Genomic DNA, 21,060 nt, shown 5'->3' with positions numbered 1-21,060 from the left:
ACCTTCTTAAGCTGGTCACTGCAATGAGCATCTCATGCTGTAACTGTGTCTGAACAGCAGTTAAATCTGGCAAGCTACCTGCCTCTGCTTGCTGCTCATCTACACGTGTACAGAAATGGTATTTGTCCTTCTCTGATTGTGGGGGCTTGGAAGGCTTGTATCTTGCTCTCTTGCTGCCCTTGGCCAGAGCCTTGTGAAAGCAAAATGCTACTTCTCACTGGTTTTCTCTATTCCTACAGAACACTCTTAGTTTAGAGGAAAGGTGAAAAATGGATATAGGAACACCATTTGGTTTATAACTTAAGAAACAGTAAGCTTTATTTTATGCTTTTCTCCTGAAGTAGAGATTTAGAAGAGCTCAGTATCAAGTTACTAAACAAATGTTTAGATGTTCTGCTGCTACTGCTATCTTTCTAATCTATAAAAAAGGTTAGGTGTAAAAAGTGAGATATTCAAATATAAACATCAGAGCATTGCCCAAGGTGAGCAGTTAAAATGCAGTGTTAAATCACTTGAGGTAAAGGTTTGCAAACTTCTGGCTCCTTTCACGAGAACAGCATTTTATAGAAATGAAGTAACCTGATAAATGCAAAGTGCTTCTAGTTACGTTATCAGCCTCTAGTTCATCTGTTAAAAATACAGCCTGTAAACTGGTAAAAACAGTGACATCTGAAGCTGATAGCATGGGGCTATCAGCCATAATAAAGGAAAAAAAGACGTGAGTATCACCTTGTGAGTATCACCTTTATGATATACACACAAAGTGATTTTAGGTCCTGCCTTTTAGTGCTGTTCTCATGTTCATCCTAATTTCAGATCTTTAGCAGCAGCCTCTGTCAGTCCCTGTATGCCCCCAAAGCAAGAACTGATGTTTGCTAAACATGTTGATTAGTCTGTTAAGAGGGGTGGAGTTAACTTTCTCTGTCAATCTGTTGGAACAAAAATTACCTTCTGGTTTTATTTTTTTCTTCTGGCTGGAATCATATGTCTATTTTAAAATGTAAAGTTGCATTTCCTATAGAAAATTTTGGGGTTTTTTTGTAATAAAAAATTAAGAAACTCTAAATGTCTAGTTTTACTGAGTTATGGATACCACAAGGATTTGTTAGAAACTCCTGCTAAAAAATAGTAATAAAAAGATGAGATGTTATTTTAGGGAAGGACATGGAAAAGTAACTTTTGCTAGAAAAAAAGGATTTTTTGAAATTGTATGGGTAGAGATACGGAATGGAAGAAATACCATGATTGTGTAACTTGTTCATCTGCATGATATTAATATTTTAATTTCTTAATAGAAGCATTATAAGATTTTCTTTCATACAGTGCTGCCATATCAGTTATGCTTATTGAGCTCCTAGGTGGCCATGTAATTTGTTGGGGAATTCCTAAATTCATTACTCACAAAGCTGGAACATCTGTTCATAATAGGAAGACAGTAAGTTAGTCAATACTTAAATTATTTTTTGGCAGACTAAGCATACTAAAATACTTGTAGGCAGATTATGCATACAAAGTAAAGAATTACTCTATATCTAAGCGTAAATGAAAGTTTCACTGTATTTCACTGGCCTTTTCATTAAGAGGTTCATCAGCAAACTACATCTATAGCCACAAAAATAGGATGGCCCTGTAATATACCAGAATTTTTGATAGATTATAAAATAGTGAAGGTTTATCTTATAGTAAGAATATCTTAATAAAAAATTGAAATCTGGTTCTTTGTTTGCTTATAAATACCAGAGCACTGGCACATGCCAGGAGTGATTGCTGAAGATGCCATTTACCAGTGACCAGAACACTTGGAGTCATGGTTCATTGAACAGTAATTTGACAGAGAAAATAAGGTTATAATCCTTTCAAAAACAAGCTATTGAGCTTCACCAAATTAAGAATTCGCTGTCTGGCCAATATGGCTTTGGCAAGCTTTTACTAAGTTATGTAAAGACTGTGGGTTTTAAATAAATCAGAGAACATGCACTCTAAAATATCTGTAGCTGTAGGCTGATCTCCTTACTTTGTTTTCAAAGAGTGCACACTATGCTCTGACAGTTTCAAACAGATCAATGGTTTACTGATATAAATGAACAAATCCCCGGTAATATTCATAGTTGCCTTGTTGCACGGGAGTGAGTTCACCTACTTCTGAAGAAAACATCATAACAGAATATTGTTTTAGTTCATTCCTGCCACTGAGCTCTGTACAAAATGGCAGCTCCATAATTTGACTGTTTTAGTTGAGAATAAAACTTGTCATTGTTTCTTCAGATCCTTGCTTATCATGGGTCACCTGGATGCCTCTGAACTGTTTTAACAGGTTAATATTTGCTAAGTGCTTTATAAAGCAGTTTGCCTCTGTGAATCATATTGTAACTCCATCCAGTTAAAAAAATATTTTTAAAAAATATTAAATATCGGTGTTTACTGGAAAGTTCCAGTGCTTAAAGCATATTTTAGAGGAACATATAAATAGCAATTATGGTAGATATGGTGAGGCCCTGGCACAGGCTGCCCAGAGAAGCTGTGGCTGCCCCCTCCCTGGCAGGGTTCAAGGCCAGGCTGGACGGGGCTTGGAGCAATCCAAGCTAGTGGAAGGTGTCCCTGCCCATGGCAGGTGATGTGGAACTAGGTGATCTTTAAGGTCCATTCCAACCCAAACCATTCCATGATTCTGTGTGGGCACCTGTGTTTGTCAATAAGCCTTCAGCTAAGGATTGAGTAAGGTTCAGATTGTGAGTCAAACTACAGGGTCTTGCATCCCATCCTGGTCACAGGTTTAGTGGCTCTCCTGCTGTTTGCATATTTCAGTTTCACCTTTAAAGTCAGTTCAGAGTTTCCATAATTTACTGCAAGTAATCTGTAGAGATTTGAGACAAAATTGGGAGCAGTAGTGGACAGAAGTGCTGTAAATACTTTGGTCAGTCTGTGTGTTTTCAAATTACTTTTTTAGTATTCTCCTAGAATACTAAGCTCCTTAATGTTTGAGCCAGTCTAGATATTTACTTGTGCTACTTCTTTATGTGCTGGGGCTAGCAATTAACCCTAGAAACTCATGAAGACCTATTGAGATGATTTCCAGTCTTTTTTTCATTAACAGAAGTTAAACATTCTTGTTGTTACCCCACCATATTTTGTCCTGTGTTGTGACAAGATTTAGGGGGTTATATACCTGTTAGTATTTAAAAGCCACTGAACTTGTATCTTTCAAATCCTTGAAATATTAAATAATACTACTGGATTTTTCCAATCTGAACTCTATTTTCTCCACTAGGGTGATGTTTAGCTATGGTTTTCCTCTGCCTGTGATACAAAAAACCCCTTAAAACCCAAACAAATTCTCCAAAATCAGACCCCAAAAAGTCACTGTAGCTTTCTGCTAGCTTTGCAAGACTGTTGAACTATTGTTGCATTCTTTTTTGTATAGCTCAACATTTGTCTTAAGGTGGTCTTTCTAGTTCTAAAGCAATTACTAATTGTACACATTGTTAAAGAGGGTGTCCAGGTACCTTTTAGTAGGTGAACAAGATTTTTAAAATTATCTGTAGAGAGAAAACAAATGGAAAATAATCTAGTGGGCAGTCATCTACAGAAAGAAAACTTACATCTTTTTTTTTGTAACGGTAACAAGCCAAGAAATCTGTCTTAATCGAAAATTGTCAGGAAGTTAGGAAATAAAGATATATCATTAATCTCCGTGTAACGCACACTCCATATTTCATCAGTATAAAAATACCACTTGGAAGTACTTGGAGGATTAACTTGGAGTCATGAGAAAAGCACGTTTATAGCTGGGGAAAAAAATATGCTGTACTTGAAAGAATCAACATAAGGTTAGAAAGAAAATTCTGACTGACAGCTTATTCTGTGATAGCAACTAATTAACCTCCGGTGCCTTTCTCTGAACTGTGAGCCACTGCTTCCCAGAGGCTGCAGAAAGAGTGAGGCAGTTCCTCTGCCTTGCGATTGCAATGTTAATATTCATTTCACATTAAACTCCAGCATCCTCTTGTTCTTAACGCTATAATGTTCAACACACCGTGGTGTTATCATCCATATTTAGAGCAGCTTGTGAATTATCGCTACATATTATTGTAGTTTTAGCCGTCTCCTCCAACTTTTTTGTTTAACTCTGCTTAAAAATGCTACTTCTGCACTTCTTGTTTAATGATTTCTATTGATCAGAACAGTAAAATTAATTAGAAAATGTATTAGCTTTCTTCTTTGGTAGTATGCTTAATTGTGATGCACTATACTTAAAGTTAAAAAAAAAAATCGATATGTTTACATTCATTATTATCTAATTAATTATAGTGCTCAGCAGACCTGTGTTAATGAATGTAAATAACGCCTTTGGTAAGTGTCCAAACAAGACAGATGTATGTCCTGTGTTTTTGCTGGGAATTTGGTGGGATATAAAGCTTGTTACCCGTCTGTTCTGGGTGTGAATGGCAGAGTTATTTCTGAATATTCCCTTTACGGCCCCCCAGACAAAAGTTATATTCTGAATGTTTAAAATTTCTTTGCAGAACACTTTTAAATCACTCTCGTTGTATATGATACAGTGCTTGGGGTTTTGCTGGTTTTTTGTGTAATGCGATGAACACAGTGCGTAGAAGCTGTTGCAGTTTTTACTTTGTCTTAGAAAGATGTCTTTATCTTGTTACGTGAAGATAAATGCTGAAACTGGTGCAAAACCAATGACAAACTTATAACTTCTGGTTGCTCCAGGAGTGCTCTTTCCCTCTTGGTGAATGCCACAAGGCTGGGATTCAGGGATCAGCGTGCAGTTGCCAGGTCTTATTGCTGACTTGCATTGTAACTTTTGTCAAAACAGCTCCTGAATGTCACTTTCTGCATGATGGGAGAGGTATTCTGCCTTCCTACATATACACTAATAAGCTGTAGGTAAAAAAAAGGTGATGGATTTAAAAACAAAAGAAAAAAAAAAAAACAAAAAATCAACCCTCCAAACACAACCATATTTAGAAAAAAAATGTCATAGTTGCTTAGATATAAAGCAATAACCAGTATATGAATAATATCTAGTTATGTTTATTCTCGTGGAGTAATACATAGCCGAGTTATTGTTTGAGACTAGAACAGTAACATAAACAGTTTATTTTCTTGTGGATTTTTATACTGTGGAGGTTTGGCATTTTTAATATCTGATTCACATATGAAGTTCCTGCGCATACGTAACGGCAAATGTGGAGGAGAAATAGTGAAAATCTTTTCTGCAGAAGAGCAGCAGGTTGTGAGCTGTTGTGCTTATATGTGTGATATAGGTATTGGACAACTGTCCATTATGTATTGAAAATCAGGTAGGAGAAATAACTGCTTATAGCCACACCTGGCATGATTTTAAGTATTGCATTGAATATATTGAAATATATTGTATCCTCTGTATTGGGTGTGCAGTTGTAACAAGGGATCTTGTGCTATAGAGGACCTCTTAGGACAAAGCTTGGGAAGTTGTATGTAAGATGGCCTGTTCAGGAAAATGCTTACAGTATCACTGCCATTCATGGAATAAATGAATCGCGGTCAAGGTCTTTGCCTTCATTTGTAAAACTTATGAAGTATGCTGACTGTAGAGAAATAAGGTAGCATGGTGCATGTGGCAAACATGGTAAAAAGCCCACTCCAAACAGCCAAGAATGTTGGTTTACTTGTATGTTTCTTTTCCTAATGATTTTAACTGATGTTTACATCTTCTATTTTCTTTAGAGTTTAGAGAAAGTAATTTAAAAGCATCTTTGTAAAATGGCTATCTGATCTGACATTTCAGGAAGACCTTTCAAGAGCAAGTAGGGAGATTCATACCAGTTGAGTCTGCAGTTCCTTTCCAGTCATACTTACAAGTTCTACCCACTATTTTACATTTGTTCTTAGAAAGACGTGTGCAAATTTAGAGACTGGGTGTTCTTTGAAATTGTGTTAGATTTTCCTTGATGTGTTTGTATTAAAACTAAATCGCATTAAATAAACCCAAACCTACAACACCCCAGAAGAAGGTGAATAAAAATGGTTTAGGTCATGAGCTAGCAACTACTTTGGTTCTGTGTAACATTGTTGGATTCCAAAGATAGTTTGGAGAGCACTTTTCGAATGTACACCCTGTAAAACTTTATTTAAATTACACTCTGCATTTCTTTTATGAACTAGAGATAATTCTGGTTCAAAAATGACACAAATCTCTCATGCTGCAGTACATCCGCATTTAATTTTTTCAGATGTCTGAGTATTGGGTTGCTACCTTAGAAGCCAAAGCTGTTTAGATGTACTGTTGTTCCTACAATCTGTTGTTATGTCTGTGTACATAAAATCTCATGGTTTCAAACCCATGTATGCTGTTGAATGGTGAATTTGTTTTGAATATGTTTTCATAGCTGACCTTCTGTGCCCATGGGTTTGAACAAAGCACCTCAGTGCTGTCTGAGTAATGTGTGAGTTTCAGAAACTGCTCTACATAGTCTATGTACCAAAGAAGGTGGGGGTAAATTTTTTTTTTATAAAAGAAACAAAACTTTTTTTTTTAACAAGAATTTTATGAAAATTATTTTTCATCCACAAACTCCAAATTTGTCTTTACATAGTGATCACAGTCAAAACTGGGAGAGGGTGAAATGGGGTGGTGGAGTTTAAGCACGTTCTGGTCACTTAAAGTAATTTCTGAAACTAGCTTGGAGGCCAGTGTTTTTACCTGCATGTTTAAAATTTGAAAAACTTCCTGTGTCTGAGATTAGCAGCAATTATGTCAGTGCTGCAAATCTTTTTGTGAAGCATGGAGTCTTTATTAATAATGAAGATGTCTTCATCTATGAATTAACAGCTTATGTTTGCTAATTAATATTACATATATATATGCATTATAGTGCTATGCATGCTAATAGGTAGTACATTAGATCACGGAAATTATAGGAACTAGTTATTGTTAATATTTCTGGAGATGAAATTTATTTACATTTTATAATAATTACAGGTTAGGTTAGTTGGAATTTTGTATGCATATCTCTCTATGTAAACTTAATTTACATCTCAAGATTAAAATGGAAGGCTAATAATACTTTAACAATTCTACCTAAAATTAGCCCTTCCTATCTAGATTTGGACAGTAATTGTTTGGAATCACAAACATAAGTATTGACTTCACACTAACAAATCTTAAATTAAGATTATGAAGTGGTTGCCTGCAGTTGCAAAATACTGCATATGATGTCCTAAAGGAGTTGTTCTAGTTGTGAGTTTCTAAAGGTAGCTTATAGTTACAGCTTGAAACCCCACTATGTATATTTTCTATTATTAGTTCATACTTGAGCAAGATAGTGGAAGCTGTAAGAATAAAATTACTGAACTTTAACATTACACTTAAGAGTTTTAGTCTCTCAGCTTTTCCTTGGCAATCTGGTAAAATAGTTGATTTTGAAAAAAATGGATGAAACCCCTGCAAGCATCCTACGATACTGGAAGCACATTTAGAAATAAGATAATGTGGAAGTGTCTTACTTGGAGAGGTGGGGGTGGAAGGAAAAGGAAAAATTCATTAGCTGAAAATAATTTTTTTTAAAGTTACGCTGTTTTAGGGACTATTAACACTTCAATCTTTTACATTAGCTGAAGGGGACCACTAAGGACTACTCTTGTCACCTGCTGATTTTGAACCTATAGCCTCTATGCTGTTATGTTTCATCCCAGAAGACTCTCGTTTTAATACACAAGAGCACTGAAAGAAAATGAGTTTGGTCTTAAGGTTTCTTTATTCTAATCTTCTTAGATCTCTGGTGGAAGAGGAGGATCCTCATATGAAAGTATCTCTTGGTAGCAGCGATATGGGCATCTCTGCCCATCTACAGTCTTCTAAGACAGGGACCACAAGATTTTTCACCAGCAATACTCACAGTTCTGTGGTATTACAGGTAATTAAAAATTTTTGTGTCATTGTTGATCTGTACTGAGAATTTTGGCTACTCTAAGCAATGTCTCCACTCAATAATTCCTAAAAAGCCTCAGAAAACCCCCATGTTAGTGTGCTGTACTGACAATGACAACAAGCAACCAGTATTTGTAATTTCCTGCTAGTTAAAGGTTTGACGTGTAGCAACAGCTTGGAGAAAAACCCTGGCCTTTTCTTCAGGTTGTATCCCTGTCCACTCTCAATTTTTAAGGGGTAATATCATATAAACTGTGAAGTGACAGCTGTATCAAAGAAGCTCACTTGAATATAATAATGTAGTTACGTTAGGCAAACACTTGTACCATCTCCTGTGTGAAAGCTGCCCTAGGGATGTGATGGGGGGAGCTCCATGCTCCTTCACATCCCTAAGGTGACAGAACTGTGCCAGGTTTGTTGTAACGCCTTGTGCTGGGTCTGACTATATGGTGCTACCATATGGTAGAACATTTCTTTAATGAATAAAAATGTTATGCTCTCTGAAGCCTTAAGAATTTAAAAGTAAAGTCATTTTCTCTTCTCGTTTCTGCTGGAGCTTTTACATACCATACAGAGTCAAGCTTGCGTAGCTCTTAGGGTTTTCCAGTGCAGTCTTTCTCAGGAGTGCAGATGACTTGTATGACATGATTGCTTGGAGAACTGCCACTTATTTTTTTGATTTGCTGCCTAAATGAATTGCTTAAGTTTTGGGACAATGTGATGGTGATTTTTTGCTGTTGTTTTTAAGTTTTTTTTTTAAATTCAGAGAAGCTAGTGATTCTTTTAGTTTCTAAGGCTTGGGTGCCTGCGCATAGCTCTCCCTTGTTTGAACACTAGGCAAAGTGTTCAGCTTATTTCTTCCTCATTCAATTTTTTTTTTTTTCCAAAATTTGAGTGAATGGAGAACCGGTAGTTGTAAAGCCTTATTTGTAGGAACTACAGGCAAGTCCAGTCATTGAAATACATTAGTTTTATATAATCCTGTGTGTTGACTTCTGATTTATTGGAGTTAATAGCTCATTTTTAAATTTGCACTATGTTCTTTTCTGTGTGACACATTTGAATATTAATTTCTACTTACCTTTGTGGTTCTAAATATACAGCCTTGCTTTAAGGTATCTTAAATTTTAAATGATATTTGGCTGATGCCAAGACTTCTCAAAGTGTTAAATCTATAAAGAAATATTTACATTCTTGTTAGTGCTAGAAAAATGCCAGACATGTCTGGTTTTATGTTTGAGCTTCTATTCTTCAGTGTGTGAAGGAGGCGAGTATTCCACCCATCCTCCATTAGCCCCAACCAGGCATACCTTTAGAGGAAAATCTTACTCTAGGGTGCTGTTGTAGATGACTTTCTTTTTTATTACATTTAGCCATTATAAGTAATTCAGAAAAGATCAGATACATAATATGAGCTTGTTTTGGAGCTTTTTCCATGTAAACTTTGGTAATAAATTTGATAATCATGTAACCAGGTGACAGATTTCCTTTCAGCTTGCAAAGCACTTAAACTGATACGGAACAGAAATATATCTAGAATGCATATGTGTCCAGAAAGAGTAGGTCAAAAAAAAAGGTGTCAGTCACTACTTGGAAGTAATTTATTTAGTGGAATTAGTGGAATAAAGCTATTTTCTAAGGCCTGGGGTACTTTGCATTCTTCAACCATTTCTGGACAACAAAAATTATTCTGCTTGTTTTCCAGTGAGTAATTATCATTGAATACATTAGAGATAATGGCTGTAAAATGACAAAATTATTTCTTAGTGACTTTTTGGAACTACTGTACATATGTACATAAAAGGAAGTATTTACATAAGGGAAATGAAAGAGATTCCTACTCCCAAATCATATGGATGCTTCATGTTATGCTCTTCTTGCAGGGTTTTGACCAACTGCGAGTGGAAGGTTTGCTTTGTGATGTGACGCTTGTTCCAGGAGATGGTGATGAAGTGTTTCCTGTTCACAGAGCAATGATGGCTTCTGCAAGTGATTACTTCAAGGCTATGTTCACAGGTAGTGTTTTTGTTAAAGTAATGCATACTGCTGTCTCCAAATTGTCATCCTTCGTACACTCAGACACATTCAGGGTTTGTGTGAATCATGAAATTATTTCAACCCAATAAAAATGATCATATAAACTTACCTACATGTCTTTTTTTAGGAGGAATGAAGGAACAGGATTTAATGTGCATTAAGCTTCATGGTGTGAACAAAATAGGCCTAAAGAAGATCATTGATTTCATTTATACTGCAAAACTTTCCCTTAACATGGACAACCTTCAGGACACCCTGGAAGCTGCCAGTTTTTTGCAGATTTTACCTGTTTTGGACTTCTGTAAAGTGTTTCTTATCTCTGGGGTAAGACTTTCTATTTGTTTCACATTTACAATGATTAAGGCCTTGGTGTGATTTTTTTTTTTTTTTCCCTTTTTTTGGTATAGGAACAATGACTACGTAATAGTCAAAGTTACTTCTAAAAGCTGTCATTATTTATAATTCAGATTCACAGAGAACAAGTTTGCTTTGTAGTTTTCTTTTTTCTTAGTATTATGTACAGTGTGAGTTTGATATAAATTTTATCCCACAAGTGTATTGCAGTGATGTAGCACCAATAATATTCATAGTTCCCAGATTCCTTACTACATTTCTTAGTTCATGCCCATAGACTCTGTATCCTTCCATAAGAAAGCTACTTGGTGAGTTAAACTGAAAAAATAATAAAAGAGTGAGCTGCTGTTGCTGTCTGTCACTTTCTTGAAACCTTTTTGTTTTGAGGAATGAAGCCCACAATTGTAGTGAACATTAGAGACCATTACGTCATCTTTATAAACCAGTGAAGTTGGTCACAGTCCTTCAGAATAATACATTCTCTAAAGGAATTACTAGTCAGGGGTGTTACAGAAATGTTTGTTATATGAGAAGAGTAGCTACAACGATTTTATGTTGATTGCCATAGTTTGCGCAACTAAAAATGACTTTGAATGCCTGCTAGGAAATATTTTTTCACAATCACCAAAATAAGTGCTTTTGTAAGGAGGGGACAGCCCCACATTAGCAACCCTCTCCTCTTCTACCAATAATGGTTAATTAAAATAATAATACTTATGGAGCACTTTTGCTTTTGTGCGTTTGGAGCAAATAAAAAGTTTGCCCTGCGAGGCAGTGTACTGTAGTTCCAATGTGGTACAGTTGATTTATCATTTAGAGTTGCCTTACTGATTTTTATTTATCTCAGGTCCTGAACCTGCTCTTGGGGAAGGGGTAACTTTGATGATAACCTTTTTTTCTTCCTCCTTTCCTTCCCTATTTTAGACTTGGTGTCCTGTCTTGTTTTGAGGCTGTGCTTTGGAGATGAATGCCACGCTCCCTTCAAGTTGAATGTCAAACAGTTGTGCAGTTTTCTGTGTATTAAAAGCAAACTTGTTTTTCTGTAAAAGCAGGAAAGCTGTTAAAAGATTCAGCTTGTCAAGTGGTAACTGGCTTCTTGTGTAAGCCTTTTCCTAAGTTCTGTCTTCATGGGTGGGAAAAGGCATGTAAGGGAAGAGATGTGACATGAAAATTCTCCCATTTATCCAGCTCCAACCTCTTGTTAAAAGCATTGAATTTATACTCCTCTGTTTAATCTTACTGTTTATTAAGCAGAACTCACGCACTTGATAAGTTTTGGGGGAATTTTCAGACATTTTATTTTTTGGACATCTTTTACTTAAATCTGAGATATCAGAGGTTTCAGGGTCTCAGTGTACGACTGCACTTATTCTAGTGTTACAGTCTACTCACTGCATACATTTTGTATGCTTTAGTTATGCTCACTTTATTTCTAGAGTTAAAACAGTGCAATCTCAGAATACGGGTACTGTTACCTGTTTTCTAACTTAAACACAGTATATAAGCAATGCTAACATAGGATGTATCAGTACTTTTCCTAGTTCTTGCCCTGCTGTCTTGTATTAATATAACTCCTTGTCTTGTCAGCAATAAGGAACAGCTACTTTGTGGGGCTGCCGAACGAGAGAGCTGTAAGAGCTGTGCTGTCAAAGCAGTTCTACCTAGAGAGACACTGGCATTATTTTGAAGTTACCTGGAGGTTTTCTGAAGTTAATATTAATTGCTTATATCTCAAACTAGAAATGTCACTTTACCTGTGACAGGGAAACTGATGTGTTCTACATGAATTATAGTATTATTTGGAATTCAGCTTTCTGATAATCTGTACTGAGAAATAAAGAAGCAGGGATTCTCATTGCTCTTCAGAATACAGGCTCAGAAATGTGACCTCCCCAGTGAAGACATGTACTGGGATTTATGCAAACAAGAGGACTCCGAGCTGCTAATAGCAGCTATCTGTTTCAGAAGAAACGTGTTAGATGCATTTAGGCTCTATAATGCTACTGTTTTTATTTTAAATTTGCCATATTTTCTAATTGGCCAGTTCTCTGAAAATCTTGTGGTAATGCTTCATTAATCTTGTACACTTAAATCCTACACAACCTATTTTATGTTGCTCAGGGGTTTTTTTACCTTCAGAATGATGCAGTCTGCCTCTCTGGGGTTGATGTTCCTATGAATACCAGCTTGGAATAAGGCCTTGGTGTTCTTTTGAATCGGGGATTTGGGGCTGCCTGCCTCTGATGTTGCCCTTTCTACTTTCTGGATAGGGCAGCTGTTTGCTTATTTTGCTTTTTTGGGGGAAACGGCTTCTTTCCGTTTTAGATTGTGTTATTTGGAAGAATTTTTTCACTGTTTAAAATGCTTAAATTCTTGTTTTCTGAAGGTTCCTTCATTGACAGTGTTGTCTCAGTCACTGTGTTGGTTGAAGCAAGAATCATCTTGTTTGAGACTACATTTTGAAAGAATCAGGAAGATGTACTAATCTTCTTAATTTTATTGATTCTCTTTTATACCGGTATCTAAGGGAACATAATCTTATTCATTGTGTAACTGTACAGGAAGTACAAAACTAAGTTTGTGCTGTTAGCCTAGTTATGTTGTCAACATCCTTGTGTAAAGAATTTTTGAATTAACTTACTTCCTAATTTGTTGGAGCAGAAACAAGACTTGGTGGGGATATGGGTTGAGTTTTTTGCTTTAATTACCATATCTTAGCTTTACAAAGGTTACTCCCCATTATACTAGTTTCACTCTGTTATTGAAGGAACATTTCTGTAATTTAAATTAGTTTTCTGAGCAAGTCTTGAGCTTATTTCTATTGAAATTAGCTGAGAGCAGCATCTGAAAGCTGATGTAACCATTCCCAGACACATACTTAATTGTCTCTGAATTGTCTAGGGAGTTCGTTATTAAAGAGATTATGGAAGTGAGTTTATGTAAAGCATAATGTAATTGTATTACTTCATAAGAGGGTATTGGAAATATTTACAAAAAACATAAGCTTAAGATAACAGCTTAATTTGTGTAAAAAATAGTAAGATCTTAAAAGAATGGTGTATGTTGTAGCTGTCTTACAAGTGTTCTTTTATTTGTTTTGCATTTACACTCCTCCTGTCAAGTAGCCCATTGCACTGATAATCTTTGTTCTGCAGCCGAACAAACTCCCAGAGAAACACTGGAATAATTCCTAAGATATTTTTAGTCTTAATTTTAGTATTAGTTTTAAATATTTATATGATACACTAGGTCTACTCCCAGGTTCACGTTTAAATGAGCCATAATGTAATTAAAATTAATAAAAATGCCTTGGAAATGTTTTCAGAGTAGGGAGTGCTAGAGAGCACCCAATGCTGGTTTTGCAAAAGTAGCAGCAGTGTACAAAATTGAGAAAGATGCGAAACCTATCCAAGTAAATTACAGCACTCGGGAAAATCGCAGTGTAATGGGGAAGGGGATGTTATACTGTGATTAAACAAAACGTTCCAAAACACTGAAAATTAATGTCTTGGCTGTACCTTTCATATAGCTGCATAAGAATATTTTATTCCTACTATAATTGTGCTTTACACTTTCATAACAACTAGAATATTGTCAGATATTGAGGTCTCAATATTTGGAAGTCTGTCTCACCACAAGACCTTGGTTAACTGAGGATGGAGCAAGATAAGTCTCAGTTTTGTGGGAGCGTGCGGTCTAACGCTGGGGCCAGCTCTGCCAGCCACCAGAAATCCACCTTTTCTAATTTGGGGGTATGATTGATTTTTGTTTCCTGACCTGGTCAAATTTCTGTGCTGTTATTTCTGGACTTCTATATATGGGAGCCCACAGAAAAATTGAGGCTTTCAGGGGAATGTAAGCTCTTTTAAACTTAGACTCTTTGAAACACCATGTTAAGTGCTTCCATGTCTTAACAGTCATTAAAACAAAAGAAAGTTCGATGCCTATTTTCTGGTACTGAGCTTGAGGACTTGATTTCCTGTGCATATGATTTCTTCTGAGTTTTTCTCCAGCATTCTCATACTTGCAATCATTTTGTTCTGTGTCCAGTTTTCTAGTGTTTTATAGTCAATTAAGTTTTTACCAGAGCTTGGGAAATGATTGCTTCAGAAGTTCAAAGAATTAAGTCAACTGCTTTCTCAAGAAAGTACTTTGGCTTTTGCATTTGATTTTTCAGGTCGTAACAATACTGTGTTGTGCTTGACCGACCTTTTTTGAAAAGCTTTTTAGTATTGTCTGCAACTTCTGCTTTGTAATGAGCACTTACAATGAGTAGTGTGAATGAGCAGCTCTGTGCAGTAAGTCAAAGCCCAAGTAAAATAGGGTTTATTTTAAATTCTTGACTTCTTAAGAAGTTGCTTAGCTGCTTGACCAGTTATGGCTTTTGGCCGGTTCTGTGTATGTCTACTAGTTACTGGATTCACCGTATAGCCAGTCTCATTTTTTTGTCTGATATTTCCATTCCTCCTATTAGCTTCAGTGGGATTTCCAGATGTAGCAGTCCCTTCTGTTGATGAACTCCTGATGGACTGACTTCATAGAGAACGATTTCCACAACTCTCATAAGTACCGTAGCATAAGTCAAACTGTTATTTAGAAAGTCAACACTTGAGTAACATAAGTGCTTAAGTGTTTAAATAGCATTATTGTACTTGTAACACTGTCCAATTTTTAATATTAAAAGTGGAGTTGACTATTGCATTTCATTCTGTTGAAGGATTACTTTTTGTCTCAGGACTTAAGAATCTCTAGAGTATATATTTTTATAACTGTGAAATCTTAGCAATATAATTTAGCCTGGTACTTTGATTGTTGTCTTAAAGAACAGTAAAATGGGTAATAGTGCTTTTGCCAAGGAAAGTAACCTTTAAGAAAACATTTAATATGTTACACTGACTTGAGGTGAGGGGTGGAATTTGTTAGTGAGCCAAAGTGCACCATTTCATAAGCATAATGGGGAGTACTGACAATCATAGTATAAAAAAAATCAGTCCTGAGTGCAGTACGATTCCAGGAGATTAATTAAGGAAGTAAAGGGTAAATTTTCTGAGAACTAGAGGGTGACTGGAAACTTCTGATGTCATATTCATCAGTCACTAACAGTGTGTAAAGTGTCAATATATTTTTCAAATATATGTATACCAGGAATATATTCAATTGCATAGATTTACGGTATAACATAGTTATGATAATGTATCAGCTGGACACATGCAGGGTACTTGATAACTGGCATGTATTCTGCAGTAGCTCTAAATACTTCATTGCAACCTGAATACCATGTACCAATGGTATGTAATCAATACATTTTTTTTTTTACTTTGATCTTTTAAGTATGCCTTTTCTGTATGCAATATCTTTCTGATTGCTTATCTTGATGTGGAGAAATTGCTGCATCTCTGTAGTTTAATGCCAGTAAATGTATTCCAAAGTAGTTTTTAAATACAATAACTGTATTGCAAGAGTTAAGATTTGTGGTATACTGCCAGCTGTTTAAGGGGTGATTTTTTCCCATTGTTTTAGTTTTATTATACAGCTTGAAAGACATTTTAGAAGTAAGAATGTCCTGTTTCATTTACTTAATTTGAGGTATGCTGATACTTCTATTATGAGTTCACTTGTGTAAATTTAAAATCCTAAAAGGAAATGTGGAGAAATTAGGTTGATACTGACTCAACAGTCAAAAGAAGAAAAAATGTTTCGTAAGTATCATAGGTTTATATCAAAATATAATCACATCAGGTAGCAATAGACCTATAGAACTGTGTGGTCTGACTTCTAATGCAAAAATAATTTTCATGTATATTGCATGGATTTTTTTAATGACAGAATGCCTGACAGTTTGCCACACATTCATCTTCTAGATAGAACCTGATTACAGGGTTAGTGTTCCTGGAGATGAATAACAAGATTTGGAACATTTGACTGTACCAAGGTGTTTCAGGAGGTGTGAATGAAGACTTTTGATGACTGCCAATCTTAACTCTAGGGCAAGTTAGATCGGTTTATAGTGAATTAAAAACATCCATTCCCATACTCATTAGACTTTTGAGTTGTCTAGGATTAAAGGGCGATGATCAGATTGAATTATACAGCATTAAAATCTTGTAATCTCTGTCATGACCAGAAGGTCATTTGAAGGTTTTTGTATTCTTAGGCTGCAATCAGGTCATAGTCCTCAATCTTTATAATCTTTTTAAAAATAACCATGAGATTTGGAAGCTTAAATTCTTTTGACATTACAAATGTAATGAGAATCACAAAGTTGTGGAGTTTGTTGACAATGAGTAGGACTGACATGCATAGAAACTAGAAAGCATGTGTAAATGAAGCTTGGGTTAGAATAATGACTGAACTCAAAAAGGCTGCAATTCTCAGCAAGAAGTGTTTGAAAACTGACTTGTTTTGCGCATATACCATAGAGATTGCTGAAATGAATTGGCTGGGTCCACTGGCCACCCACTTTAAGTTACGTCCTGTCCCTCCCATCTCTCTTCCTCTATCTGCCTTGGATCCCAAGTGAATTCAGAAATTTAGGAACTGAAGATATAAGAAAGGTAGATGCAGCAACAGTATAAAAGAGATGGTTACCAAGATACGCTCATTCAAGTATTGAATTAAATTATGAACCATGCTGCTAAAGCATTTCATGGGCTGGGTATTTCTAGGGGTAATCCTCCTTGGTTTGTTATTTAAAAAAACCCAAAACCACAATGATATACTACATAATACACTGTCCTTGTCTTATTTTTGACGTGTACTTAATTTTGAACATATTCTGTAAGAGCAACACGTTGATTTACTAAAGATTCAATTTTGTTTGTTTCTGAGAAATGTATTCATGGGAGTGAACACTGTAAGTTGTCTAATTTGTGCCATTGGAGAGGTAGCTGTGCCATTCTCTTCGGCTGCATTATGACAATAAAATTTTAATAATGTTAGAAAATGTCTAATGGTGAGACTTATGTTGACACTATTCTCTGTAACCGTGGGCTGATCACCTCTCCCTTAATTGTACTTTCCATGTGTCTTACAAAAATGTTTGCAGAACTTTTCAAAGATGAAGTGTTGTATAATTGCTATGTATCATCATTCTATAATGTTTTTGACATAATATATGCCATCTGCTTGTTACTTGTCTCATTTTTTCAAAATAAGGAATACATTGGGTCTCCCCCTGCACTCATGAATATATGCATCATATTGAATATTTATTTGCTCACGTAAATCACCTTGAGCATTGTAAAACGATGAAATATTGCTGGTTCTGTAATATTAATTAAATTCTGCATTATGTAAACACCAAATTAAGAAAGTGTGTTGATTCCTCTTTCTGTTTACTTAATAGGTTTCATTGGAAAACTGTGTTGAGGTTGGGCGAATTGCCAACACATACAATCTCACAGAAGTGGATAAATACGTTAATAATTTCATCCTGAAGAACTTCCCTGCATTATTAAGTACTGGTGAATTTGTGAAACTCCCCTTTGAACGTCTTGCCTTTGTGCTTTCAAGTAATAGCCTTAAGCACTGCACTGAACTTGAACTCTTCAAGGCGGCTTGTCGCTGGCTAAGGTACGAGGAGCCTCGGATGGAGTATGCTGCAAAGCTAATGAAGAACATCAGGTTTCCGCTGATGACGCCCCAGGATCTTATTAACTATGTTCAAACAGTGGACTTCATGAGAACTGACAATACCTGTGTAAACTTGCTTTTGGAAGCCAGCAATTACCAAATGATGCCATACATGCAACCGGTTATGCAGTCGGAGAGAACTGCCATTCGGTCGGACAGTACTCACTTGGTGACGTTGGGGGGAGTGCTGAGGCAGCAGCTGGTTGTCAGCAAGGAGTTACGGATGTATGACGAAAAAGCTCACGAATGGAAGTCCTTAGCTCCCATGGATGCACCAAGGTACCAGCACGGCATCGCCGTGATTGGAAACTTTCTTTACGTAGTTGGGGGCCAGAGCAATTACGACACGAAGGGAAAGACAGCAGTTGACACGGTCTTTAGGTTTGATCCTCGCTACAACAAGTGGATGCAAGTTGCATCTTTAAATGAGAAGCGCACCTTCTTCCACCTAAGTGCCCTCAAAGGACATTTGTATGCAGTCGGTGGTCGAAATGCAGCGGGTGAGCTAGGTGAGTGTTCCTCCTGAAGCGTGGCTTCTTGCCTTGCTTTTGAGCCCTTGAAATATTGTGCTGCCCTGTGAATGGGTGGAGAGGAAACAAGATAAAGCTGTTGGTATGCAGCTTCTTTCTGGAAGTACTGCAGATCCATAGAGAAACTTGTCTGGATGGTATTAGCAGTTAAAAGGCTTCCACAAAAAAAATTGCCAGACACATAGATCTTGTGTATTGATGCATAATATCTGATGTCTTCACCTTTATCATCAGACATGAAGTAACCATGTGTATGTATATAAACACAACTGTATAGAAAAAGAAATCACACAACTGTCAGAAAAAAATATCATTACTTAAGCTGAGAAACCAAACCCACTCTTTTCACTCTTAAGGGATACATGACTTTCTAACTGAAACGCCCTGTTCAATGAAGGTTGCATTTTAAAAGATGCAAACTTTCTGGAATAATCAATTTGAAATGCTGGTAATTTTTATTAAAGGGTAGTTATTTGTTTCACTCACAGATCAGTGAGATCCAGATGTTCTGATATTCTGGTCTTTCAAATTATTAAAATGTTAGATTTTTGCCTGTGATCTTGTGACTACACAGTTAACTTATATGAATAACTGTGCTGCTGCCTCCTTTTTTCTTCATTGCAAATGATGATTCATTTTACTTCACCAAAAAGAAATTAAAAAATCAATTTCAGGGACATAAGATGGTTGGAAACAAAGAAGAAATACATGGCAACTTTTCATTTAACAAAAGGCAGTAGAGTATGGCCTGTATTAATCCACTGCATTTTCCAAAGACACAGTGGTTGGCATTTGCAGTCGAGTCTGGAACTGTACACTCAATTGTAAATTTGTCTGTGCTTTAAAATTGAAGTGTTGTTATGCTTGGAATTTTAGCATAATGTTGCATCTGGTTTAGATATAATATTTCATTATTTTGCTTGCTGCTTTCAGCCCAGTACTTAACCGGGTCTTGTCAAGTCTTTGTGGCAGTAGCTCTTGCTGCTAAGATTTGCTTTTTAGAAATGCACTGATATCTTTAGGTGCAGTGAGAAACATGTTTAATTGAAACACTACACAATCTAATTTGTACTGCAGCATCTGTGACACTTTTTTTTTTTACTAGTGCATCTTCATCATTCACATATACACTTTTGTTTCATTATCACACTTTCATAGGAAACATAGCACGTTGCTTCTACTACACAAGACTGGACTGGTTTTGCTTTTTCATTCTAATATTTGATGACATGAGATATTTAAAAATGCCACCTGTTTCCAAACAACATGGTGAAACTGTTTGGCAATAGCTTGTTTTCCTTAGTTCTTCCTGATCCAGAGGTTTTCAGTGTTTTTCTTACATGACACTTTATGTACCTGAAAATACACACTAAAAGCAAGCTTAATACCCTGCAAAAAACAGATTGTACAAACTAATGTGAATTGATCTTTGAGTATCAGAAAACCTGACTTTCACTGAGCTTTCCTAATGGTATGAATTAATAGCAGATTATCAGATTGCTGTCCTTATGTACTTTACCAGTGAAACAGAGTAGGGTTATAAGAATGCCAGTGAAAAGTTCCAAGTCTAACAAAATCAATGTGAAATAATACTGTCACTAAGCCAGTGCAACCTGTGTGTACAGCAGGCTTAAGTGCAGTGTTTTTCTTCAATTAGATGCAGGCAGTATCGTTCTGCTGACCTCAACAATTCTGCAGCTTTAATTAAAATACAAAATCTATTACCTGTCTAAAATTCTCTGTAAAGGTATCATTAAAATGCTGAAACGATTTCCACATGGACCTGAAAAATGTCATTGGATCATTCTGTGGAAAGAGTACTCTATAAATGCTAAATATTGTAGCTGTCTGATGCTTTGATTTGGGGCTTCAGTTTCGTTTCTTGTTAATTGCAAGGCAAGTCACTTTTCATTTTCATGTTTCTTTCATAAACCTTGACAGCTGAAAGATGAAATCCTGCTTAAACTTCCCATTCTCTTCAGATGAGAAAAACTCTCAAGCTTTTCATAGAAGAGCAGGTCAAATGTGTGTTGGACAAGTATTAAAGAAGTTGCCTCTGGGTTCAAACTAATTTCAATCAGTTGTTGGAGAGGAGAAATTCCCCAAACCTGAATTCAGCTTTCCAGAAGATCAGCTCTTACAGAAAAGGACCAAAGGATTAAAGCTACTGAAATTATTTTCTTTATTATTTTTTTCTACTGACATTCACTGGAATAAAAAATACACCCTTCTGAGGTGCTCTATCAAGCCTTTCCAAAACAGTTTTGAAATGTTTAATCATCTGAGAACTTTGTAAATGCCACTTTCTACCTCAGTAGTATGTGCTTTTAGCAGTAATAAACAGCTGCTGTTTTAACAGTACATGCCACTGAGAAAAGTTTGGTTCATTGGTATGGATGAGTGAATTTGCATGTATGTGGTAAATGTATCTTTGAAATGTACTGAATTATGGAATTAGAATACAGATTTTTTTCAACCCTGTGACAATTTAAGGCTTGTAGAACCATATACCACCCCTAGAAGGGATTGTTTATAATTTTGGGTGGTTGTTCTTAAATGTCAAATCAGGCACCTGCCAAA

The 21,060-nt window shown here is 36.1% G+C and overlaps 1 protein-coding gene across 13 annotated transcripts in view; it reads left to right on the top strand.

Moving 5' to 3' along the window:
- KLHL13 (kelch like family member 13) overlaps positions 1-21,060 on the top strand; it is an 88,035-nt gene that overhangs the window by 53,296 nt on the left and 13,679 nt on the right. For all 13 annotated transcript variants that reach the window (XM_026848256.1, XM_026848258.1, XM_026848253.1 and 10 more), the window contains 4 exons: positions 7,772-7,913; positions 9,811-9,943; positions 10,092-10,288; positions 17,664-18,459. In XM_026848256.1, coding sequence (XP_026704057.1) covers positions 7,772-7,913; positions 9,811-9,943; positions 10,092-10,288; positions 17,664-18,459 — 1,268 coding nt within the window. The remainder of the gene's footprint in view (positions 1-7,771; positions 7,914-9,810; positions 9,944-10,091; positions 10,289-17,663; positions 18,460-21,060) is intronic.

The sequence above is a fragment of the Athene cunicularia genome (genome assembly GCF_003259725.1).
Source record: "Athene cunicularia isolate RWA chromosome 4 unlocalized genomic scaffold, athCun1 chr4_part3, whole genome shotgun sequence".
Classification (NCBI taxonomy): Eukaryota; Metazoa; Chordata; class Aves; order Strigiformes; family Strigidae; genus Athene; species Athene cunicularia.
The sequence above is the reverse complement of the archived record's forward strand: the minus strand, read 5'-3'. Positions and strand labels throughout refer to the sequence as shown.